The 25,825-nt window shown below is 46.1% G+C and overlaps 2 protein-coding genes across 14 annotated transcripts in view; both read right to left on the bottom strand.

Annotated features, from left to right (window-relative positions):
• LOC139351974 (microtubule-associated protein 2-like) overlaps positions 1-925 on the bottom strand; it is a 31,089-nt gene extending 30,164 nt beyond the window's left edge. For all 12 annotated transcript variants that reach the window (XM_070993911.1, XM_070993910.1, XM_070993909.1 and 9 more), the window contains exon 1: positions 792-925. The gene's annotated coding sequence lies outside the window, so the exon portion shown is untranslated. The remainder of the gene's footprint in view (positions 1-791) is intronic.
• On the bottom strand, positions 805-24,320 carry acadl (acyl-CoA dehydrogenase long chain). Of its 2 annotated transcripts, XM_070993922.1 has the most exons (12): positions 24,172-24,320; positions 23,423-23,602; positions 23,140-23,277; positions 22,895-23,059; positions 22,732-22,798; positions 22,496-22,660; positions 22,312-22,413; positions 21,760-21,873; positions 21,408-21,535; positions 21,244-21,330; positions 21,033-21,167; positions 805-869 (listed from the first exon to the last, which is right to left on the bottom strand). In XM_070993922.1, exons 1-11 carry the CDS (start codon positions 24,243-24,245, stop codon positions 21,074-21,076), a joined length of 1,314 nt encoding a protein of 437 aa, XP_070850023.1. In that variant the 5' UTR covers positions 24,246-24,320; the 3' UTR covers positions 805-869; positions 21,033-21,073. The 2 variants fall into 2 exon arrangements, with proteins under 2 accessions (XP_070850023.1, XP_070850022.1); XM_070993921.1 differs by lacking the exon at positions 805-869 and having other exon boundaries at positions 20,442-21,167.
• Positions 24,321-25,825: the final 1,505 nt, after the last annotated feature.

Here is a 25,825-nt window from a genome sequence, read left to right as displayed (position 1 = left end):
ACAAGAGTGGGAGGGAAGAGGAGAATAAAGGGAGGGAGAAAAGGGGGTAAAGACGGGGAGTCAGAGTCTGCGTCTCATCACTCCCTCGCCACCTGCTCACATCCAAACCCGACCGAGCAAACTTGTGACAGCCGGCTCTGCCGACGCTGACAGGCAGAGTAATATGTCCTGCGGTCTCGCTCAGCTTGGTGTCACTCCCACCCAGAAACCACCAACAATCTGTTGGCTATGAGTCGCTAACCGCCAACGGCCACATGCCATCGCAGCCTCAGCCTCTACGTGCATCCCAATCGCCATCATTTCAGGGCTTTACATCCCTGATTTATATTTTCACACGCACACACAGCAGTGGCGGCACACTCACGGTGAACTGTGTCGTCCCTCTGGCTGAATAATCAGCGACGTCTAGACGAGATACGTCACAAAGACTAAAGTCCACCAGAGCAGAGAAGCAGCCGCTGGCTTATCACCACACCAGCTCTTTCACTCAGTTGCTTGAAAATGTCAGCAGCAAATATCCTGAATAATGAGAATCTCTGCAAACAAAGGGGAGAGGATCTGATTGGAGACGCTCTGGGCAGAAGAAGAAACTGAAACAGAAACGAAAGAGCACTTTGCCCCCCAACAAAAGGGGAGGAATTCAGATTTCCCTTTCAAGCTATTAATGCTAATATCCCTCATATTTACTGCTCATGTCCCAATTTAGTCTTCATCATTTTCGAGCCAATACAGCAACAAAAACAATCCAACAGATCTGCTTCGGTCTCAAAGGAAAAAAGACAACGTCTTACCTGGTAAGGAAGGGCAGATACTCCAGCTTTTTGTCTGTGAAGAGTGCACAATTGGGGAGGGGGGCAAGGCAGCGGCTTCTGCAGAGAGAGTGGAGAAAAAAAAAAGATGAGAGTCAGAAAAACGAGCGAGCAGGAGTCGCAGGGACAGCGCCACACTGACAGAGATGGCTGATGCTTTCTCGCCGGGGAGCGGAGCCGGCAAGCAAACTGCTGCAGCTCACACAAACACACGCACCGAGCCAACCGGCATGCTGTCTCACACAGACCTCCACCCCCCGCCCCTCGGCTCCCCTTCACCAGCACACACTCTGCAACCAAACCAGTGTCTCCGTTACGCTGGGGAGGGGTGGATAGTGGGGGAGGGAATGGGAGGGTTTTTGCCATGTCTGAGCACAAGAAATGTGTGTGTATGTTTGTGTGCATGTGTCATTCATGTGTGGAAGGGATATGAAGCTCATCCCACCCCGAGGGAACGCAGCTCCAAGATAAATCTCTATCCAAGAAAATTTCATTCTCCCCCCCATGTGCATCTCATCCAGAAAATCCTGCTCTTTTGCTCAAAGACGTTCATATTATGAATGCATGAAACAGTTGCACATGACAGCGAGTGGAGCATGTATGTGTGTGTACAGAGGAGGGGGTGTGAGGGCTTGCCCCACGCTGAATAATTGCCCTGTCCTGGTGCTCATTTGCAGGCATGGCCAACTACAGCGGCAGCACTGAAACAAAGGCAGAGAGGGGGAACGAGGGGGGAAAAGAGGGTCTGAGTGAGAGGCTGAGAGAGAGAGAAAGAGACTGCAGAGGCCAGACGAGCAGAGCAAGAGCATGCAGCTCGGGAGCAGTGAGCGCTGAAAGCCTAATTCCCTGCTCATTACTCCAACCTCAAACCACATGAAATGAAATATATTTATAGTCCAGGAGCTCACGACAGGCCCAGTCTTTAACTATCCATCACTCGCAGCGCTACGACTGTCAAAGTTGTGAATAAATACAGAAATTACGAGCTGAGCAGACAAATCAAAAGAATGAATGAGTGCAAATTTGGACGGCTGGAGAAATTAACATACAAAGTCAAAACAAACAAGGGTTTCTTTTTTTACATTTAGATGGCGTACGTGTTGATCGTTAGTCACTGGAATTATTGGAATCATTCTTCCTCTCCACACTGGCCACGAGGGAGGAAATCAAGTGTGTAGCTTCCAAATTTATGGGATTTTAGTACAAAATCTGCTTTTGGAGTCGTCATGGACAGCGTTTCCTGGCTGCGATGAAGAGGCCCGCTCAATTTGTTTAGCATCATGTTAGCTTTGGGCTTAACCCTGGACCACTGTGGAGTCACGTTTCATCATTAAAAGTGGAGCTGCGAACACTGATGGTCTATACCACAAAATTAGGTTTTCATCCAATGCCAGAATGACCAATATATATGACTTTGGCATGTTAGTATTGTATTAACATACATATCCTTCTGAACCTATCATTTATGAAGGAAAGAAATCAACCCACGAAAACAAACCAGGATGACCAGACTGATTTCAAGAGACACTCCCTGACACGATGGCCAAACCTCACGCTGACCACTGAGGTTGATGTGAGGCTGAATCATCGAGGACAAAGCCATACAGTTCCCAAAACCACTTGAAAAATTAGAGGAAGAGAAAAGGAATCGAGCAAACCAGCGTTGCTCCCTCCATCCCACATCACATCCTGTCTCAGTCCCATCATTAGCTTGTCCTGTTTCGGGGGGGCGGACAGAGCCATCAGTGTAAGACTGTAATCAACCTGTCAACATCGGGGACTGCATCAGGTTTGAAGAAAGCAAATGAGACATTTAACATGGCAGCAGAGAAATAATCCTGCCGTCAAATTGAATTAAGAGATAATATTCAATTATCACGTTTGTTGAGAAGTTTCAGGGCTCATGAGGAAGCAGGCGCTGCTGTTGGGAGTGTGGATCTTTGAGTAACAGCAAAGAGATGGGCGATAAGGAGGAAGGCGAAAGAAGGGGAGGTTGGGTGTCATGGGAGGGAGGGACCCAGAGCTCAGAGAGGCGCAGACAGTCCTGTCAACACCAGCCGGCTTTAGGGAGGCCTTTTGCCAGCACTGATTAGAGAGCGAGGCTGCAGAGCCAGCTAGCATGGATGCTAACATCTAATCCCCCCTCAGCCTCCGCTGCCAGAAAGCAGATGCTAGTCGCGCTAACGCCACTCTTCCACTACCCCAAAGGTCAACAGACACGGCAGCAGGCTGAACTCGCCATCACCGGATTACACGCCATGTTTACCCTGCGTTTGAGCGGGACATATGGACAGTTAAACATCACACAGGTGTTGCTAAACAGGCCGCGCTGCAGTACAAGAGTTCGGCAAATTTCCATGTGAAGTCTTACTTTTCTTACATTTACATCGCTTACAGTCCGAAGAAGCCGATTTTCCACTGCGCACAAGTAAATTTGGTTCATTCCAGTGGCAGATCTCATCACTTTCTTTCATAACATAGGTGCATTTGGTTATCACGGGATGTCTTCTCCCGGGTTACAATAAAACCGCCTGTCTAATCCCATATTAAAAGGTAGGTCAATCTCATTGCAGTATTGGGAGTGCGGGTGTGGGTTGATCACTATAGCCGGTTGTCGCCTGCTCCCCCAGCAGCGAGATTGGGGCACAGCCAACTCACTATGATCAGGATTAGCTGAACAGATCATCGTAGGCTTGGGTGTAATCTGCGCAGGCCCCTTCATCCACATTTTGATGTGTTGTTTGAGAGAGACAACTTGTCAAATCAAGAAGAAGCGATGAAGTCTTTACAGCTTAATAGCCCCCAAACCGCATGATACGAGGCTGATGAGAAGCCTGGACAATGTGGTTTCTACTGTAGTACCAAGGGTAACAAATTATGCATCACCTGCTTCTTCAGGAAAACAAACTGATGCTGACTAATACTGGAATTCATTCAGCCGAGAAACCCAGACTTGCCGGTGTATCATCACGTCCAAAAAGCCGTCTCCTGAGCTGCTATCTCGTCAGACCCCCCTCTGCGAGCATGACTCAACCGTTTTAAAAAAATGCAGCATCGGGCAAACTTATTGCAGGTGCTTGAGAACAGCGGCGGCTTCAGGGGCGCTGCGTCATAGAACACAAGTGGCATTAATGCTCTGCTTTAGGACCTGAACCGCCGTGGTTTATGAGAGAGCAGAGAGCAGCGGATGCGAATGCAGATATTGATTAAAGATTAGGGTCAGCGCTTCGGGACAACTAGGTGGAAAAGGGGAAAATAATCTAAACAAATACAGCTAAATGTCAAGCGTGGCATCAGAGCAAATCCAGAGAGCCAGAGAGGTGACCTAAATTCAAGATAACCCTGATGACATCACTATGATATCATCAGGGTGCATGCATTCTTACTTTTTCTTCTGACAACTACAGCATGTATGAGCTCAAGGCTGATGTCCAGCTCCCACAACTGCTCCATCTGGCTTCAAAAGCCGGAAAACGCAGTGGCATCTGCTTGTTTTGTTGTTGACTTGAAAACAAACTGCAAATTAGATTTAAGGCCGTGGAAATCTAATTACCCAAATCCGAGCTGATCTGCCTGTCTGTTCAAATGTTAGCAGCCACTCGTCTGTCTCAGGTTCAGTTGGCCATGTCATTCATATGCCATCGATCACCAGTGAAGGTTATTTCTGATTATTGGATGAAGTCATTTTTCCTTTCCTGGACCAGGCGGACGCTGATCTCCTCCATCCCCTCTGCACACGGACATGCAGAGCCCAGCACAGCACTGCAGTTCATTTTTGGTGAAAATTGCTGTAATTCTGTTTCCAGCCAATGAAACTTTTATGTAACTATAAAACAAAGTAATACTACTGTAATTGAAAACACACAGTAATAATACTACATGTTCTCCCCAAAAGGATCCTGCAAAGGGGTTACGAGATAATTAAAGAGATACTAAATCAAAAGAATATGCCAAGTGTGTGATAAGTGCTTCTGACTTCTGACCAAGCCAACGACTGCTGTCAGTGACAGTGACGATTCTGTGGACTCGGATCAGATGGAAGATTTGGGGTTAAAGATTAGTTAGATCGCAAACTATTGAACAGCCTTAATCTCAAGAGCTAATTTAAAGAGCTTTCATCTTAAAATACAGTGACGCGTTCAGGGGTGCTGGAGGACCTTGAACCTCCACCTACTCATCCGGCTGACAAAATCCTCTTATGTAGGAGGGATGGAGTAGGACGTCTAATTTTGCTTCCATCTTTGCTTCCTGTCATGATTTTATTGATCTGCGCACAAACTCCTGCTGCGAATGTAAAATGTGATCACTTCCTGTGCTCCTCAGCGGGTGTTTAAAGTGGCTGTTGTTCATGAACGTGTAATGGCGTGGGCAGAACATCTCTACATCTGAAAATGACTCTCCACAGAGAAGGTGACAATGCTACAGAGTGCATTTACAGGCAGAACAGAATAACACATGAGATGAACTCAACCCCATCAATGTTTCAGTAAAAGAAACCGTTCATTTGATGACACAATTCTCTGACAACGCAGCCACTCGAGCGTCGAGGGCGACTGCATCGAGGCTCGTGAAAGGCACTTCAGCGCACAAACACCGAAGTGGTTTGCGAAAGTACAGCTTCGTAACTGCCAAGAAGCAAATAGCAGGCTGCTCATTTGCCAAGAGTGAGGCGTCGCATCATCTCAACGACCAGCTTGCCATTCATAACGCGACTGAAAACACAACCGGTCACACATGCGAATGGGAATGTCCAATAGTCTTCAAACGCTACGGCTGGACCACCACTGGATCACTGTGATGGGTGGAAAGCGATCCTTCCTTTCTGCCACCCAGCAAGACAGCCTGTGAGGGATGCATACTGTCTCATCACTCACATTTGTATGCATGCACACACCCACCCTCCCACGCTGACAGGCTAAAGATGGCCTGTGTGTGTGTGTGTGCGTGCTACTCTTGGACTGTCATTCCGCCCTGATATAAGCAGAACACAGGAAATTCCTCAAATGTGAAATGTGCCTCAGAGAGGCCCGTTTAAAACAGACGTGATTTGAGGAGAAAGAAGCAGACAGGAAGTGGAGTGACTGCGTGTGTTTTACAGCGGGCAGAGGCGACGGACGCTATGACTGTGGGAGAATTCAGGGGTGAGAACACAGTCGACTGTTTTTACGGACTTAAATAAATTCTTGCGTCTGCCTGTGGGCGTGTGCCTGCTTTACAATACAGCGTGGAGTGCGTGGCGTATATGTCAGCTGTGTGCAAGTGTTGTGTGCATATGTGGGTGAGCGCGTCAGCTCGCGTGCGCCCGGCTTTACACTAACCACAGGGTGTAGCCGTGAGCTTTGAAGTCGTCCCTACACCCTGGGCTGAACTCGAACACAGGCTACTGTACGAGATCCCACATGACTCCATGGAAAAAGCACAACATGCCTTTTACTCACAGGGAACACTGCCCTCTCTATTCCCCTCGTAAAACTTCAGCGGGCAGAAAAAGCAGAGAAGCGGCACAGAAGGGCTGCAGCTGGCGGTTATTTACATTTTTCTACTGACCTTTCAATCTTTTACTGTACAAAATGAGACAAGGTAGCAAAAAATGGCTGTCACAAAGCAGCCAGAGCTCAAGGTGCTGTCTTTAAATTGCTTGTTTTGTAGACATCCAACCTGATTTAGGGACGTTTTCTAGAAAGTGGAAGTCACGCCGGATCTAAAAATGTGAGGCTCATATCTGTGTCCTGCTCAGTGTTAATTTGTCGTTTCTTGAACACTGGCATGTGCCTGCCCTGTTCAGCTCATGCATCATCTTTGCCATTCTGAAAATTTGAAAACCTTTGTTCTAAAACCTTGGCCTCAGGTGCTCATTCTCTCATTTCGAAACCGCAGCCCAGCTGTTGGATTGTGTGATCCTTATTTGCACCTGCAGGGCGTCAATATGCAGCAAAGCAAACAAAGAATAAGCAGGAGACTCCAAAGGTCAGAGACAATGCACTCACACCGACACTGAGTGCACAGCAATTAAAATGAGAATAAAAAGAGCCGAAACAGTCGTACATAAATGTTTGCATGTTTGATATTTGTGTTTCTAATCATTCTGCAGTGGATCACTGAAAGGGCAGGTTACCAGCATGGTAAGGTAAACGGCTGCAAATTGTGGCAGGGATGTCCCTGTTCCTAAGCCATTTCCTGTTGACGGGACTTCTGAGCCTTGGCGTCCACGTGCCATCTGCTCTAAATTAGCACCTACACAGGGAGCACTGAGATCTGGGCACCAGTGGTCAGACGCTGGGGTTTAGAGTGGTGAAGCTCTAGAGGAGGACAGCTAGAGTTCAGCGGAATGAAAACAGGTCTAGTGGACAGAGGTGAATATAAGATACTGGTCGTCTTCCTGCTGTTCAAGCACTTTTACCCAGGAAGGAGGAGGAAGTACACACATGTTGGCCTATTCCGCAGGGTTTTAGTTGTCATAATTTGTCATAACTCTCACAATCAACACAATTTCCATCTAAACACCGGCACATTTAACACTGGACTATCAGCAAGGCTCGCCAAATGACGTTTCAGTCCAGATGTTGGGCTGTTTCTCCGGAGAGAGAGCAGCAGAAATGGCCCCGCCGAGCTGCTGAGAGGACACACGTGTCACTGAGACTGAGTGAAGAGCAGAAGTTTCTGGAAGTCATCAGAGAGAGGCAGGGGAGGAGGGTGGGCCAGCTGCACAGGACTTCACACTGCAGTGGAGGAGGATGTCACAACAGCGCACACACACACACACACACACACAACGGCCGCGCATGAACCAAGCGAACACAGATGCAGTATGCATTCAAATATGGTAAATTAGCACTTGCATATACAAATTAGCACTTGGTGACAAACACAACACGCAGAAAGACGTCAGCAGAGACCCACATCCCGGGCTGGCGGGTCACTGGCCCGCCATGCGAACACGCAGCTCCACGCTGCCGAGTGTAAACACCAATAACTGACAAACAAACAGAGACAAACACGTCCCAGAGCTGGAGTCAACAGCTGTCAAGTCTTATGGGGCAACTCTGTCATTCAGGCAAGGCATGGGAAACCGCCCTGTCAGTAAAGCATCCAGAACAAGCAAGCCGGCACTCTTCCCCTCCTCCTCCCAATCCCTCTCCTCCAAAAAAAGAATGAGTCATGGTTGGAGGCTCGGGAACAGAGATGATGTTGATTTTTTTGGCTGCCCCAACTGGGGAAAAACTGCGAGCAACACCCTCATGATAAATGAATAACAATGTGCGATGTTTTCACTTCTTTTTTGAATTGAAAACAAATCTTCGGCTGCTACTAAAAAGGACCAGACGAATAGTTTTTCATATTGACTTAAGGGTGTAATTCTTCCCACCATTTAAAAGCCGCTATTGATTTCCATTCATTTCTGCAAAAGGCCCCCCACAAGGCCGCCACATACTGCGTCGCTCGCGGTTGTTTTGCATCGTTTTCGTTTTGTGTGGAAATGCATGGAAAACAATGGCAGCGTAGAATAATTAAAAAAACGCATGTCCCTCTAAAAAGGAACCACAACAATGGAAGAAAAAGCATCAAGCGCTGAAGAGGCTGACAGCCTCTGGATGAGTGATGATGTGGAAGACACAACACGACTCTTCAATCAACTCAAACAGGACGCCTTTTAAACAGCAACTTGATAGCAAACATGGCCGATCGAACGATCCTTCCATGTCTCTCCTGACGACAGGAAGAAGCATCACCGCAGTGCTTTTCACCTTCCCGAACTCTAAGTGCACGCTATTAGTGGAAATGATACAGCAATGTGGTTAGAGTAGGAGGCGAGCATGGATGGCATGCGGGGGGGGTGGGGGGCAATAATATGAGCAGATGAGGGGGGTCGGAAGGGGAGGGGGTCCATTAACAAAAGAGGATGGAGTGAAGAATGAAGCTGGTGTTATTAAGAATAAAGAGCAGGTATAATGCACTGACATCGGTGAAGCGATAATGACTGCATGCACTTGAGGGACTTTACGGTGAGGTCATTCTTCATTAACTCGCTCGACACTTACAAGCCTGGAGCCGACGGCGGCTCAGGACATGCCTGATTATTTCTGTGGCCTCTGTAAAGTCATATTTGCCTCTGTGCCCCGCTGAAAGACGTGAAAAGTGATTAAAATAATGCCTCACAAAGGGTGCGCGGTGACGCTTTAAACCAGGTCATCGTTTTAGTGCGTGGCTGGTGACGCTGTGTGGGCTACAGGTTTCTGCGGGGCTCCGGAGGCTGCTGCCGCCGCTGCAATGATAGTGCTTTGTTTCCATGACACTGAGATGAGTCACTATGGCTACGGCTCCATCGGGAAACAAAGTCAAATGAAGAAGTCAGACCCAAGGACTGCGGCGGCGGAGCTCTTCATTGGTTGTGATCGAGTGGGAGATAAAAAGCTTGGTAAACTGTGGAGTCGCAAATGGCATTGAGCATCTTTTAAAGGAACCTGTTTTTATTAACCTGCATGCATCAGGTATCAGGTTACTTCACAAGGTCACGCGTACTGTTTAAAACGGGTTTTCCCTCAGAAAACCCCCGTCGACACAAGCACTTTTTAAAAAGAAATCTTCGCAGGAGAGCCAAAATCAGAAGTTAGACACACAACCTATTACAGCTGAGGTCTGAATTCCTGTTGGGAATCATTTCTTATTCCTGTCCGGCAAAAGTGATGACGCAGCCGGAGTGACAGAGCGCCAGAAAGACAAACTGAACCTCCGCGCAGGTAAGTTCATCTGTCAGAGGGGGACATCAAGCAGCGCTGGTGTCAGTGCATCATCAGCATTCGCAGTGCATCCATCAGCTCTGCAGCAGAGTGACATCGTCTAGAACGCAGCTGACTGGGTGTCACTTTGGCTTTACGCAAAGGGGGACACACACATATGCAAGCACATACTCACACAGGCAGGAATTCACACACATGCACAAAAACAGAGCGGCATGCAGACACAGTCACACGTAGACGGAGTGATGCAGGGCAGGCTCGGCCAGACGCAGCTTTTGTGTTTTCATTACTCAGATGTGAATACAGATTAAAGTCTTGAAGATCCAGCTCTGTGCCTTTGCGGTTTAGATCACAACTGCTTCACGTCTGTTGACGCAACGCTGCCCAGCGCAGGAAATAGCTGGGCTTGAGAACATACGAGCTACTGCTGATAAAATGCATTCCGTGTCTCCGGGTTTCAAAAACACGTGGAGCTGTGTTGAATTAGCGGTGACAATATGGGGAGATAAAGGCTGGCGGGACTGTTTACTGTCCTGTTTGTATCTGCCCCTCTGCTGAGTCTTCATCTGATCTGTGGTGGGAAATGTTTTGAGTTTTGTGTTTGTTCCTAATTATCAGGGCAGAAATGTTTTCACTCTGGAGCCATTTAGACTTTTTTCATGATTACTTGTGGCTCAAGTTAAGTTCTGAATCCCTCAGAATCCTCAAAATCTATAAATCACCATCCAATGATAGAGGTTTTCTCTGGACAGCGACATAATTAACTGCCACAAGGCCTGACTGGTACCCAACAGACCAAATTACTGCATATATACAGCAGTTTTCCACCATGATTTTTTAACGATAGCCAAACTGTGGCTTCCTCTATTTTCACACAATATATATAATATTCAAGAGAGAAAGGAATTCTAAATACAGGCTAAAAGCAAGAAGTGGAACTTCCAGCAGTGACAGCCAAAATATACTCTATTATGTCATGCCGGAGCTGCAAATCCAAGCACAATCCCACACACACACACACACACTCCAGTTGAGGCGCAGCCGCTCGGAGAACCAAGCCTGACAAGCGTTCCCACTCAAAAGAGTGGGAGCCGAACTCCAGCAGTTCTGAAGTTGCCTGTAAATCACGTCTGCTTCATTTCATCAGCTGGCAGTTGTGAAACAGCCTACGACGCTGCACCAGCGGTGATTAACTCATTTGCCCGGAAGCCTCTTTGACCAGGCGATGCGAGGGGTCAGGCAGAAAAAGAGGTCTATTATGCTGAGGTCCACTGCCCCTGGATAGAGGGGGTAACTTCTTTAAGTTCTTTCTTAGCTTCCTCTATGGATGACCCCTGTTTGGAGAAAGGGGCGAGGGAAAGAAAAGGACTAAAGGGGGGTGCGGCGGGCCTCGATTAGGGCGCAGAGGTGGCAATCAGCCTGGCAAACCCTCGGGGCACAAGGAGCTCAGAGATATTCCTCCATGCAGTGAGCACGGAAAGGAGGCGTCACGTGTAGCCTCCCCCAGAGGTAGAAAGCAGATGGTAGGGGATTAGCATTTGAATGTGGATACGCAGATCTGCAGGGGGTCTCCCGCTCCTCCTGTTTCCCCAAAGGGGATAGGTGAGCTGAGGAAAAGGAGGCTCGGGAGAGACAAGACCAATAATCAGCAACCCATGGCGCGCGGACAAAAGAACTGGGAAAAGCTGGTGGCTTTAAACAGCAGCGATTTTGCAAGAGAAACGGCTAATTACAGACCGAGCCTCAGATTGTGCTCCTCTGTTATTTTTTGCTGCAGCCTTTCTATACATATTTCTGCTGATTTTACTCAAAAGCCTAAATGTAATGCAACACTGAAACAAGCCTGCAGAGACAGTAGTGGGCGATAGCGATCGGGCCTCGTGCTCTCAGCGGAGACAGCAACAGAGATAACATCACACACACGCAGAGTGATGCAGCTTTGAAGTCCATGTTCGTAATGTTTGGACTACGCAGTTGGAAAAAACATGCTGGTATCGACAAGGACTTCAAGAATAACAATAGGAAACAGCAGAAACCAGATATTTTCTACAACACTGTCCGTGTAATCTATGGACTCGCAGCTCTGCAGGATTTCTCCCTCTGCCATAGTTAAACTTTGGCTCCTCGACTTCTGCATGAAAAATGCCAGGCGTTGTTGATGCAGAGGTAAGGCACAGAAGACAGGTTTGCTGCACCTCAGAGGCCAAGAAATCGAGCCGATTGGCCACTTGCTGTGCAGTCTATAAAAGCAATACATAGAGCACTGAACATAAAAGTTTACAAGGAAACAGGGGCTACAGTTGGCATATGAGAGAGATGCACTAGGGAAAATAACTTAAAAGCTTTATGACTATTTCCATCAGAGTGTTTCTCATTATTAAAGGAATTTACAGACTACTTTGCCTAAATACTTTAAACACGCTAAATGAGAGGAAAAGAGCCCATCTAAAGCAGCCTGTTTTGTACATATCTATGGTTGGATCATGCTGTCAGCTACAGATCTGGGCTCAGTCTGGGCCTGTGAGCTCAAGTTTACCTCCAGTGAATCACCAGCTATTGTCAGCATTAAAAAGAGGAGCACTTTCCTTCCCCAGAGGCCATTCACAAACATCTGTTGACGCTCCGGAATAAAGCTATCAGCTCCTTTTTTCCAGCAGGATTTATGCTCTTTGATTTAATGAGGCGACCCACCCCACCTCCACTGGACTGGACAGCGCCCCGTCACACATCAGCTGAACGTCAGCGTCGGCTCAACACAGCCGGCCCCTTGAATGCTGCAAACGGCATCAAATAGAGGAGGAATTTAAAATAAAAGAAGGAATGATTCCCAGTTTCTGGTATTTTTCTTTTGTAGGGCTGCGTGCGGTCGGGTCAAAGGTTGTGTGCCAACTAGGGAATTGAAAAAAATGAAGCAAAGGAGGAGAACATGAGGAAGAAGAGGGAGCAGAAAAATGTGTGAATACTGTTTTCTCCCCTCCTGTATCCTCTCACTGCAGAGCGAGGGAGAGCTTCACAGCTACGCGACTCAAAAGGGTCATTCCTTTGAGGGGCTGGTTTCCATGGCAGGGGTTGCTGTGGTGAGGGGGGCCCTTCACAGTCCCAATGGGGCGGTGGGCACAGTCAACACCCAAAACAACACAGACAGCCCGGAGAGGAGGACACTTGTGAATGAGAAACTCACTGCTGTGTAATATGAAGTTGTGGATTCAGGTCAGGCAGTGTGCTGACGCTGTGAAACGCCACTGACGCTACATTCGCTTATCGCTCGAGTGAGGCAGCAGAGGAAATGAGCATTCATTCTGCAGCATAGTTTAGGGTCAGACTGTGTGGACTGTATTCAAAATAAATTGCACAAAGCCACGAACAGCTCTGGGAGGCTGCGCTTGAGCTGAATGCTAACATGAGCATGCTAACACGTACACAAGGACGGTGACGAAGTGCTGACATTTTAGCAAGTGTGTTTCACTGTCTTAGTTTAGCGTGTTAGCATGCTGACGTTTACAAATGAGTACTAAACACAACATACAGGCTGATGGGAATGTCATCAGTTTTGCATTTCGTCTAAAATATGAAGTTTTTCGATTTGCAATGATGGGAAGAGAGGAAAAATCTTCCTATTAGACAGCCTGGAGCCAGAGAACGGCTTCAGAAACGACATGAACAATGACCTTCAGGTCAAGATTGTCAACTAATTGAGTAATCAACTGATCAGAGTGAAACGTTGGGTAAACACAACTCCGCAAAGCCGCAGTTTATTGGTGGATTTGCCCTAAATTACATCCTTCATCTCTCTTCATCCTCCTCTGGCTGCTACATGTCTGAGAGAGGATGTTAGATTTGCTGGTAAGTCCCTCTTCAGACCCATTCAGTGGCGGTCATAGTAAAAACCCTTCCTGGAAGCAGGCCAGGAGGTCCTCTGCACACACACTCAGCTGCTGTGTTCCTGCGGTCCAGTTAAAAACAGACTCGCAGGAACGTGATGTACCATCGCTGCATTCACGCTGTCCATCTGTTTCTACGTTTCACACTGGCTTTACAGAGCTGCTGTGTGCGAGCTTCCTCGGGATTGGGGGTTTCCATTCATCCAGAATACAGCCCTGACGAGCAGATGCACGCAGGCACAGAGATGGACATTCACAAGCATCCACACGCACACACAGACCAACGCAGTAAAAGAAAGGGATGTTCTGGTTTCGTTTAAGAAGCTACGGGCCCCGAGAGACAATCTGCCCTGAATCCCTGCAGACTTCTTTCCATGCCATTGGATTCCAGCCTCTTTCCCCTTGATGGATCAACTCAAAAACACACTCACACTGAGATGAAATTGAGAAAAAAAAAGTTCTCTAAAAGCATGCAGAAATCTGATATATATGGTCTGTGTGTTCTGACAATACATGGACTTCAACAATGAGGCTCATTGATTCCTCCAGTGCGCTTCGCCCCATGTATTAGCCCGCAACCGCTGCCAGCCGGCTGTTTGCAAAAAGACGGGGAGAAAACAATCTCACTGCTTAGCTTGAACATCTGGAAATCATGAAGGCTCAGCAGCGCTACACGGCTTAGCCGCTACGCTAGGCTAACAGGAGGTCCCTGGCCCATGCAGGAAGAAGCTAAGGCTCATTAGCGGTTTCTTCCCGCTGTTGGCCCAGGTCAGGGTCCGACAAACCAGACCAGACTCTCTGTGCGTGCTGCTGCTTCTAGTGCATCATTTAGGCTACTATTAAGTCTGAAAATAGTTCTGTCTTTTAATGGATGAGAAAAAGGGAGAATTTCATTTTTCCTTCATGCATTTTCAAGAACTCATGTTGCGCTCAATGTCACTGGCAACTGCAGTCGAACTGATCGCTTTTACTCAATTTTGCTGCAATGGCGTCCGCTTTTCTTTCTCAAGAATCCATCAATTGTTTTTTTTTTTGGTCTGTCTAAAAAAATGCATTTCAATCTAAATTTCCTTGACGCTTTAACTGCAAAGCCAATAAACCCCAGCCAAGTTTTGGCGCTCTGCTCAGATTAACCCACTCTGAGGACCGAGCTGCCTTCATACACCGACAGACAACACCCTAATATTATCCAGATATGTCAACAGCTCACTTGCCTGCATTCTCTTGTGCCAATTAGGGGTGTGAAACCGCGATTTAAAGCCGAGCTATATGTCATAACCCCTGCTAAAAGAGACGCATAAACTTCCTGTAATAGCTCCTTGTGAACATACGGCACATTTTTGCCTTGGAATGTGCTGTTGGGCTTTCGTCCACGCAAACCAATCTAAATAAGGAAAGCTTTGGAGGGGAGGGAGGCAAGTTTGAGGCACATGGATCAAACATGGAGCGGATTTGCTGCGCTCAAGCCAAGTCAACTTGTACAACCACGCTGGTGGGCGGGTGGTATTCTTTGTCTCTCAGAAATAAACTTTCCTGCAGCTTCTTGTGTACAAACCTGCCATTATCACGCTGACCTCATGGATTAGCTAACATGGTTACAACACAAATTTGGACACAAGAGAGAACATTATGGATGCCAATATCCGAGGGAGTTTGTTACTGAGTGTAAGAATGCCCTGCATGAGTGTCCTCTCTGTCGATGGGCATCGCCCGTGAGGAATGAAATGAGACACTGGCTGTCAGGGCCTGTTTGGGAGACTGGCTGCCAGTCAGCCGTAGATGGAGAAGCAAGGGCAAGCAGGGTGGGTGAATGGTTGGAGAGACCGAGGAGGTCACAGATGGATCTCAGCACCAGATAAACAGCGTTTATCAAACTCAATAAATTCAACGCTTGAGTCTTCAATGAGAAAAAACTTCAAGAATCCGTCCGCTGTTTCTTCATTTTAACAGCTGGTTCAGTGAAATCAGGACTGCAGATTGTGTGTGCCGCTCGAATGTGGTGCAATACCAAAAACCGGAGGGCAAGATTTTTGTCACCTTTTGCCAAAACGCAACAGCTTTTTTCAGCTGGCGAGTAAACGTCCATCTGTCCTGTGTTGCGACAGCATGTTCAGAGACAGCCCTTGAGCAAGACGTTAGCCAGGTTTCCGTGCAAATGTTTCCATCCACGAATGCAATATTAGGAAGCTGGTTCATGGGTGTCACATAGGATTTATTCAGCCTGCTCCCAGTGCACTTTGGCACATTTTGCTTTTATTAATAAAAGCAAAAAAAGCTTTCCTGCCGTTTTTAGGTTTTTTCAAATTTCCCACATTCCCAAATTGGAGACGCGCATAAAATCTCATGCACATAATCAATTTAATTAATTCAATTTACTCCTCATCGACAGTTTATTCCTCGCTGCTCAACAAATCAATGCGAGGCGACTCGTTCCCACAAGACAGCGGGTGTGTGTTTGAGACAGTGTGCATGTGTGGGTCCACTCCACATGCAGGTCAGTGGGCCATTTGGTTCCTGTGACGTATCTGAATTAGATTAGGTCCCTCTCACAGTCAAGACTTAATCACGTACTAAAGCGCAGTTCTGCCAGCTCCCATTAGACACCTGTAGTGCAAAAGACCTCCGACAGGACGAGCAGCAGGGGACAAAGACGCATCCTGAGACCTCAAACACCTGTGACCGTGGCAACAGACGCTAAACTAGAATGTAGGCAAACGCACACCGGCACTTAAAAACCTCCAAAACCCATCACAGCATGCAAATCCAGAAACTGATCTTCAGCCCAAACATTGTTCTAATATAAGTCCCTCCCAGGAGGAATCACCAGCCAACATGGCGTGTCTCAATTTCAGTGGAGCGCAGCGTGGTTCTGCGGTTTCTGGACTTTGATGGTGCACCTAACCAGAATTGACGTTGGGAAATGTACTTAACGTTCCCGCCTGGTGGATTGGGTTTCTAAGAGGTTGGAAAGTGGCTAAACGTACGGCTCACACACATACACAGTGATAATTCACATGAAGACATAAGGAGTGCGCGACAATCTTCTTTTTTTCATAGCTTGTGCAAGTAAACACACAGACCCAACCTGTTGTTTCATGATTAGGGTCATTTCAATTACTCCATCAGTGATTAGACTCAGCCCAATCTGGCCTGATCAAGGCTTGTCCTTTCAGGAGAAGTAGGTGAAACCTGACACACGTCTCCAATGTAATGCACTCTGTCAACCTCCATTTGGCCCGAGCCAAGAAACACATAATCTAACTCTGAATGGGACAAGGAATTAATTAGCATTTCCACTTCATGCTATGGATATGCTGTATGTGTGGAAGAAGGGAGGAAGGTCATTTTTCTTTTCACCTGTCGCTGGCACCATGAGACAAAAGCCATTTTCTGTCACCGCCTGTTGGAGCTGCACACTGTGTAAGTCCTGCGCAGTGATTGTACTTTGAAATCAAATGGAATCTGATTGATCCAGCAGAGGGGGTTTACTACGCCTCGCTGTGACAGCATCTCAAGTTACTGAACATGAGCTGCAAACACGTACGTTCCCAAGAGGAATCTGCGAACACTTCAACCTCATTTGCTTCAAATCAAAACTGGCCTGCTCATGAACCAAGAGTGGCCCTGTTGACCAAGATAAAAAAAAAGCCTCAATGTCAGCTGAGATTCAGCACAAAATCCAACATCATCGGCATATTATGAAGGTGATGTTTTCATTATATGTGGTGCCCATACCCGGGGTCTTATGAGACAGCAACTAGAATGTGCAGCACAAAAAAACTGGAGAGCAGTTTCATGCGAACGTTAATTCCTTTTCATGGGGGAATGTTTTCACATCCAGACATGGGAAATCTACGGTTCCTGCTTCTCCTCGGCATGTGGAGGCCGAGGCGACACTGAAAGCCGGGTTTGGACCAGATCCATGCCTAATGGAAGTCTGGATATTTCTAGATTCCTATCTGTGGCTGAATATGTAGAGATGGAGACATTTCAACCCATCAGGGCTGGGCTTCCATCACCGCCTGCAGAGCTGGAGAATCAGGGTTTGGTTATAACAGAATAATTGTTCAGTTTAACTTAATTCAATATGAAAAATACGCACAGTGCATGTGTTTTTAATTTAAGTGCATCAAAGGCAAGCCATGCTACCGTTTTCTGATGCAAGCTGGTAATGACTGCAAGGGCAACAGACAAGATGCCAACTACAAGCCGGGCTACTCCCATATCCACAAGCCATGACCATGGGCGAGACATGAGCCAATATATGTGCACTCAGACGACTACGGGTCATATAATGTGCACCTCCACGTGTGCAATTCACCGCCTTTCCTCGCAGGCTCGTCTGCTCCCCTATGCTGCAGCGAACAGCCGGCAGCAGCGCCGGTTTCAGCACCATACAGGCGTGGACCAGAACAAAAGGCGCAGGCTGATGCGCTGCTGCTGCTGCAGGAGCGACGCGCACCGGGACGCGGCAAGACAGCAACACACCGCAAATCAAAACGCAGTTTAGGACACGTTTTTTCCCCCCGCATGCACAAATAAATTTCATCCCAAATCATCCACGTTAAATCACAGACCCCCTGTGGAGATTTTTCCCACATCTAAATCCACATAACTGCACATCGCACCATGACGCGCTCGCTCGCTCGTTCGCTCGCAGCGGCTGAGGGTTAGAGGACAGCAACGCCAACATTTACACACAGTGACATTTTTCTAGAAACTTTTCCAGCTGGGTTTAAAATGTCTGCAAGTCTACATCCATGCTGGTCCTAGCGACAATGAAGCCCAGAAAGTGATAAACAAAGAGCTTCGGCTCTTACCTGGAGGTTTAAGCTGCTGAGCTGCACTAATACCCTTGTGAGTGAAGAGAGCCGTAGTGACACTGTGAGCGGTATGGGGCCCTCTGATCCCTCCCATCGCAAATTAAGCTACCGTAAGTGTGGCAGTGTACGCGCATCGGGTTTATGTGGCTGTCATATGCCAGCCAATCCCTCCCTGTGATGAAACGTGAAATTTGTGCAGCATCTTTTTAGTGCAAATGTGCAAAAAAAAGACACATATGTGTACACTGACATGAAGCCAGAGAGAGAACTTTAATCATTATTAAAGGGCTTCGGCGTCTCAGCACCATAATTGGCTGCTTTGCTGAAAGGGGGATCAAGCACTCCGCAGTGGAAATGAGTGCAGAGCTGAAGCACCAGGGTGTGGCTGTTGCTGAGGAGAGATGGAGAAAGGGGGGGGGGAGGGAAGGGGGTAAAATGGATGTGATGCCAAGGGGGGGCAGAGGAAGGGGAGAGCGGTAGGAGGAGAAGGGAGGGCTGGAAGGACGCATCAGTGAGCAGTAGCTGCTCTCCTGCCCCTCCAGGTGAGACGCGATGGGGATGCTGCCTGCTTCCTCGGCTGGCACTGATGTGGCTTTTTGTGCAAAACGTGAGCACCAGAGGATCAGACTGGCACGCCGTGCATTCAGAGGCACCCCCTAAGATCCTACATGGCAATTATTTAAATGGAAAGATCTGAGATACTGGAGCTGTACGCTGCATCACTTCATCTCTACAGCTAGACTGATGCCTGTAAAAAAGTAGAAAATGTAGACACTATCATTAATGACTCGCAAGTGAAACTAAGGAAAGATGCTTCAAAATCGTCCAGTTACATTCAACAGCTGCTTTCAGCTGCTCTGTGCTCCGATGGAATCAGACGGAAGCCTGGTCATTAGTCGTTTCTCTGCCAGCTGTGCGCATGCATTTACTGCCCCCTACTGGCGGAAATGAAACTGTGCATAGGAGATGCTGATGCTGTTTCACGAGTTTTGCATCCCCTTCGGAAAAAGAAGCATACTTCAAGTTCATTTTATACTTAAGTAAAGCTTAAGTATATTTTTTACAAGTATACTTTATGCAGCAAGTATACTAATATCAATGTACTAGTAGTATACTTCTAAGTGTACTTTTTCAATACTTCTTGGGACTAAATTGGAACAATTTTAGTTTATTAAAAATATACTTTGGGTTTAAGAGAAGTAAACCTTGAGTACACAATTAGTTTACATTCAAGTTTTATTTTGTACTGCAAGTATACTACAAGTAAACTTACAGGTATATTCTTAGTTTATGAGTTATATACTTCTAGCTTCTTTTTTTTTTGCCTTTATTGTGACGGAGACAGCTGAAGACATTGCAGGAAAGAGAAGGACACTTAAGTATACTTGAAGTCTAGACTCAGTAAAATTTCAGTAAGCTACTAGTTTAATAGTTTTTATACTGCAAGTATACTTTAAAGTTTTCTATTAGTGAAGTTAACATCATTCTTAAAGTTTACTATTTCTACATTATTTAAATATACCGCTAGATTACTTACTTACCTAATTACTTACTTAATATGTAATGGCTCATAATAGCAGCCAGTATGTATCAAGTCTGTCACAATACTGAGACCTTGGAAGAAATGTCAATGTTTTTCTCAAATAAATCAGACAAATGTTTATCTGCCTCTGTGTGGGTTAATAACACTACATAAAAGATGGAGTTCAGTTCCACCCATGTACGATTTACTCTCAGCTATTCCACCCCAAAGCTGACTTGTTCCTGCAAATTTACTTGTGGAATATGTAAGTTCATGAGATAGTGTGTAAAACATACTGCAGTAAGTATATCTCAATCAAAATTTCAAGTACAAGCCAAATATACTTTCCTGTATACTTTTTAGTATAAGCCAAGTATACTAAAGAATAACTTTGTCACGTATATCTCTGATAAGTACATCAAAAGTAAACTGAAAGTATACTCTCTCATTTTTACTTTAAAAGAAGTATACTAATAGTATACTTAAATAAACTTCTTTTTAACGCACGTTAATTGACAACAAACCATCCCTTTTCGTCAATCAGGCCAGCTTTGTAGAGGAGGAGAGAAGCAGCAGGAAAAACTAAATTTGGTTGATTTCTCCAACATTTGTATCCTTGCGAGGGTCCTCATAAGTATGGACAAAAAAGCAGACAAATGGCACCATCTGCCATAAAATGATGTCAGAAATCTTTAATCTGATAGAAAATAATAATTAGTATGTTACAACTGTCTCAAATGTTCTCATTAAATCAGTGCAATTGAAAACAGTGAACTGCAAACTGGATTCGTTTCATCAAGTGGACAGCCATGGCAGGACGGCTTCAGTGTCACCTTGAATCTGTCATCTTTCTTCGAATTTATCTGTCAACTTGCAAAGCGACTGTGACAAGCATCGCTGACAAAGAAGCGACGGCCTGCGCATTGTAGAGTTCCCACATTTTCTAAACTTTAAAGTGCGTCTAGGTCATTTTTGCATCATGATCACGATGACACTTATTCACAATGGTGCTAAATGTTAAAATGTAGCTTGGAAGAAGCAGAAAAGAGTCGGAAATGTGATGTCAGCTACACAGCAAAGTCTGTCTAAAGCTAGCATTAGCCACAAGAAGCTACTGGTCACCCTTTAAATCTGTCAGAGGAAGACTTACTTGACTGATCTGAACAGTTTAAGCTGCATTCAGTCATACCTTACCTGACGTTTCACAAGCGCAACAACATTAGTTAACGAATTATCAACACCTGTGCAAGCCACCTCACATTCCAAAAGTGCTCCACCACCATGAAAACATCCAGATTTCTCACTTCTGGCTTACAATGCTACGGGCGATGAGCTCTTTCATGATCTCGTTGGTTCCTCCGTAAATGGGCTGAATGCGGGAGTCCACAAACGCTCTGGAAAGACAGAGACTTGCAGCGAATCGTTGGAATAGAAGCAAAAACCCTGTTATACATATCATCCACCACTTACTTGGCGATGGGGTATTCCCACATGTAGCCCCAGCCTCCATGGAGCTGCAGGCACTGAGTGGCCACCTTGTTCTGGAGATCAGATAACCTGGAGAAACAGAACATCAGCAAATGGCGGCAGCGTGGTGTGTTGTTAAGCTGCTAAGCACAAAGACACCTTCTCACCAGAACTTGGCCATGGAGGCTGTAGCGTTGTCCAGCTTTTTCTCGGCGTGCAGCTGAAGGCAGTTATCCAGGAAGGCTCGGCCCACACAGATCTCCGTCTTCAGCTCTGCAAGCTTGTGCTGCACAGTCTGTGGAGGGAAAATTACACGCAATATTTATTCTCCTAGGAGGACAGGGTATAAAATGCTTAACATGAACATGATCATCAGGAAAAAAGGACCAAAGTGGTTTGGTGGCTGAGACTGAGAACATGCACAAACAAGGCAGCTGAAACTCTGAAAATGTTGGCTGCCAAACACCTAAAACAACAAATTGAACAAACATCACTCCTGAAAAAACTTGTTCCACAGACCTGCAGGTGAGCCACTGTCTTGCCAAAAGCCTTCCTCTGCATCACATAGTTCCTGGTTTCCTCAAACATGAACTCACAGCTCGCTATTGCCGTGCCAGCGATCACCAGACGCTCCTGCACAAACAAATGAAGAGATTTACCCTGAAACTGCACAATTAGCTCGAGCTGTAGCAAATGTCTTTTTTTTTTCTTGGATTCAAAGATTTTTGAATGAAGACTGGAATGTCTGATTCATCAGATTAAACGAGTTACTGTGAGCATCACATGTCAGTGTCGTCAACATAAATACATGGAGGCAGCAGGTTAATCCAATATAAACTGCCCTGTAATACGGGTGTGTGTCTCCCTTTATGAGCAGGAAGCCGGAGACCCAACAGATGTCTGACTGCAGTGAAAACGTTGTTTTTGAAAGGTGAAATAAATGCTAATTCTACAATCAGCATAATGCTAATATTGTTAGTGTAGCTTCATTCGTGTCTTCAATGTTGCAGAGATATCGGGTTTAAGAGAACGAACGGTATATGGATCTAGTAGGTGGGGCCGTCCTTTCACCTGAGGCAGTTCATTCATCACGTAGAAGAATCCCTTGTTGAGCTCCCCCAACATGGCGTCACCTGGGAGCCGCACATCCTCAAAAAACAGCTCAGCTGTGTCCTTTGAAAGAAGGAGAAAAAAAAAACAGTGAGGCGACAGCATCACAGCGCCCTGACGTCAACCTTCCACCGAGCTGCCGCACCTGGGCCTTCAGGCCGATCTTCTCCAGCTTGCGTCCTTTCTGGAAGCCCTTGGTGCCATTCTCCACCAGGAAGAGACTGATGCCATGCGCCACCGTCTTCGCCTTGGGGTTTGTCACGGCCATTACCACCACCAGGTCAGACATCCAACCGTTTGAGATGAACACCTGGAGAGGTTATAAGAAGAAGAGTTCAAGCTCACGTTGAGGTGCGATAAAAGGCTTTTATGACTCAGCACCTTGTTGCCATTGAGGATCCAGTCGCTGCCATCCCTCTTGGCGTTCGTCCTCATGCCCTGAAGATCACTGAAAGGTACCAGCAACAGATCGTGAGAGCTACATCGCGTTACTGACATGTGCAGTCTGATTTCTTTCATGTTTCATCCATGCTTGAGTCCTTACCTGCCTGCTCCCGGCTCTGTCATGGCAATAGCGCCGATGCACTTCCCAGCAGTCATCTGGGGGATGTAGCGTTCAATTTGTTCCTTGCTCCCGTACTTGCTGATGTAGGGCATGATAATGTCGGAGTGCAAGCCAAAACCCGGGCCTGAGCAGTTGGAGTACATTCTGGAGGACAAACACGAAACGTCAATCAAAACATGAAAGGTTATGTTGAAGACTCACTGCGGTTTTGATTCTGAACTCACTGCTCCTCCCACACGACAGCAGCAGAGAACAGGTCTCCTCCGATGCCACCGTGCTCCTCTGGTATCATTATTCCCAGCAGGCCTTGCTCACCAGCCTTCTCCCACACCTCCCTGCTCACCTCACCTGCCTTCTCCCACCTGGAACAAGGAAGAAGGGACGCCTTGTGGTCACTTTGCACCTCTTTGTAGGAGTGTGATTCTGCATCCAGAAATGTTAACAGTGACTCAAACAGAGGCTGATCCCTGGGACCCCTGGGACCCCCGGGACCGTGATTCCACCTACTCCGTGTGGTGCGGAACCACCTCATCTTGAAAAAAGCGCCGGACATTTTGCCTCAAGAGATCGTGGTCCTCGTTGAAAATCCGGCGGGTCCCGATGTCCATCAGGGTCTTGGCGCTGGAGGTCTCTGGACGGGTGGAGGGGGTAGGAATCCCGAGCTGCGGGGCCTGACTGTGCTGAAGCCTGAGAGGAATTACAGAACCATTCAGGACTCTTCCTGAAAATCAGGAACTGGCTGATTTGGCAACCCCTGACAAATTAGCTGCCTTTGGCAAAGCAGCAGGGGATTATGGGAAGTATGATATTAATTTTAAAGAGGCAACAAAGTGAAATGTGTTGAAACAAGTGTTTAAATCAAAACCATTATTTTCCTAATAAATCCTAAATGTAAGTGGCATGATGTATTGTAACTGACAAACAAATGTTCACCTTTGTTCAGCTAATTGATCGTAAAAGTTTTCTTACGTCATTCCGTACACTTCCGGTTTACGGTGAATGATTTATTAAAATTTTAATTTTTAATTTTTTTTTTTTTTTTAAGAAAGAATAAATTAATAGGAAGTTAATGGGACTTCTCTGTTTTCTATTTAGAAATTTGGGAAGTCTCCAAGGCACTGTCGGACGATTTTACACTTGTTAGTTTCCCGATCATCAAAGTAAAACTTAATATCAGCTGCACAGTTACTTTAACGTGTCCTTCGAGACAAAACATTACTTGAAAAAGACATAACACAAATATCAAAAGAATTCACCTTGCAGAGGCTGCAGAGAGGAGATGTCGTCGCCCGGAAACATTTCGCAGGCCAAAAACGCATGTTCTGAACATTTTTCGAGCTAACAAGTGAGACAGACTCCCACAAAAAACTAAGTCAAAGTTCGCCTGAGGCTGTCCTGCGTCGACGGATGACGGTTAGTTTTGTAGTCCGTCACCTCCTCCGGGTAAGTAACCCGGATGAGGAGCCGGTAACCCGGGGTTACAAAACTAAGTTTTAACTAACAACGACAATAACGAATGTGTATCAAATTAAAGACATTACGTATGTCGACATCAGCTTTCATTTGTCTATAAACACAAAAATGGAAATTACGGGGTTTCACTGCAGGATTTCATCCTCACGCAAGTTTTGTCCACGAAAACAGCAGCAGAGTGAGACCTCGTACTTCTTCCTTCTCTCAGATCGGGGATTTCTTCTTCTACGAAACGCCGCAGATGTACTCTTGCTCAACTCTGACAGCTACTGGTAAAAGTGAATTATTGTCATTATTATCATTACTAATTATAGCAATGATTTTTAAGTGCTGAGTCTTTTCAGCAGAAACTAAAAATAAGATGGGCACTTTGCATTTATATTGAATAAAAATAGATTTTTTTGAAAAAAGAAAAAAGAAAAAAATAACCTTATACAAGTATATGTGGTGGCAGAAAATGGCTCAAACACAAAACTCTGGTTGTTCTTGAGGGGCATGATGTGCTATTTAATGAAAGTCTGACCACCCCCTTATTGCACCAGCAGGGGGCAGACAATCTTAAGATTACAACTTCAAACAGTTGCGAGGGTTTAACTGCTCTTTCCTTTGATTCCTTGAGATACTTGAGTATTTCCATCTATCTTTGTGTGTTTTTTGAAAAGTAAATTTGACATTATATTTGGCAATTCAAATTAGCACCACCTCTGCATGAGTTTAGGTAAAGCTTTGGCTCACATTCAGACAACAAACTAACGTCATATATACCAAACCGCATTTAACAAACTGCTGATTAAGATGTTAAACACAGAATGAACTTTATTCTTTTTTTCTGATAGATTTCCTGCAGTTCTGTCCAGACAATTAATTTTCATCCTTTACAGCCAATCATAATTAACCAGCTTTATATATGCACCTTCTTGTTTGCACTTGTTTGTATGTGCATAATAGTTTATTTTTTCATTATCTCTGGATCTTCATGTAAATTCTTCTTGCTGCCGTGTGTCCACACACACATACACACACACACACACACACACACACACACACACACACACACACACACACACACACACTTTCAAAAGTCACATGGTCCTGCTTTAACTTCTGCACTGAAGCAGAGAGGCATGAGAGGCAATGAGAGATCAAGAATCAACCCTGATGGGATGTACGTTGGAAAAGTTTATTCTGACATGAACAGAGTGACAATAAATAAAACTTTTCAGGGAAACTGGGAGACTTTCGGCGGTCTATCCACAACCACTCTCCAGCACCTTTGGTATTGCTGGGCCAGTGATGGCGTGACTGAATGAGGTGGCAGTGGGAAGGGAGGGATCGACCCTCACTTGATGAGCGGTCACCCCTACTCCCCCGTTCCTCACCCCATGCGGCGAGTGGAGACCTGTCCCGGTTGGAGAAGAGGCCGAGTGATGGGGGTCT

This window comes from Chaetodon trifascialis, chromosome 24 (assembly GCF_039877785.1).
Source record: "Chaetodon trifascialis isolate fChaTrf1 chromosome 24, fChaTrf1.hap1, whole genome shotgun sequence".
Classification (NCBI taxonomy): domain Eukaryota; kingdom Metazoa; phylum Chordata; class Actinopteri; order Chaetodontiformes; family Chaetodontidae; genus Chaetodon; species Chaetodon trifascialis.
This window is presented reverse-complemented; position numbering and strand designations above follow the sequence as displayed.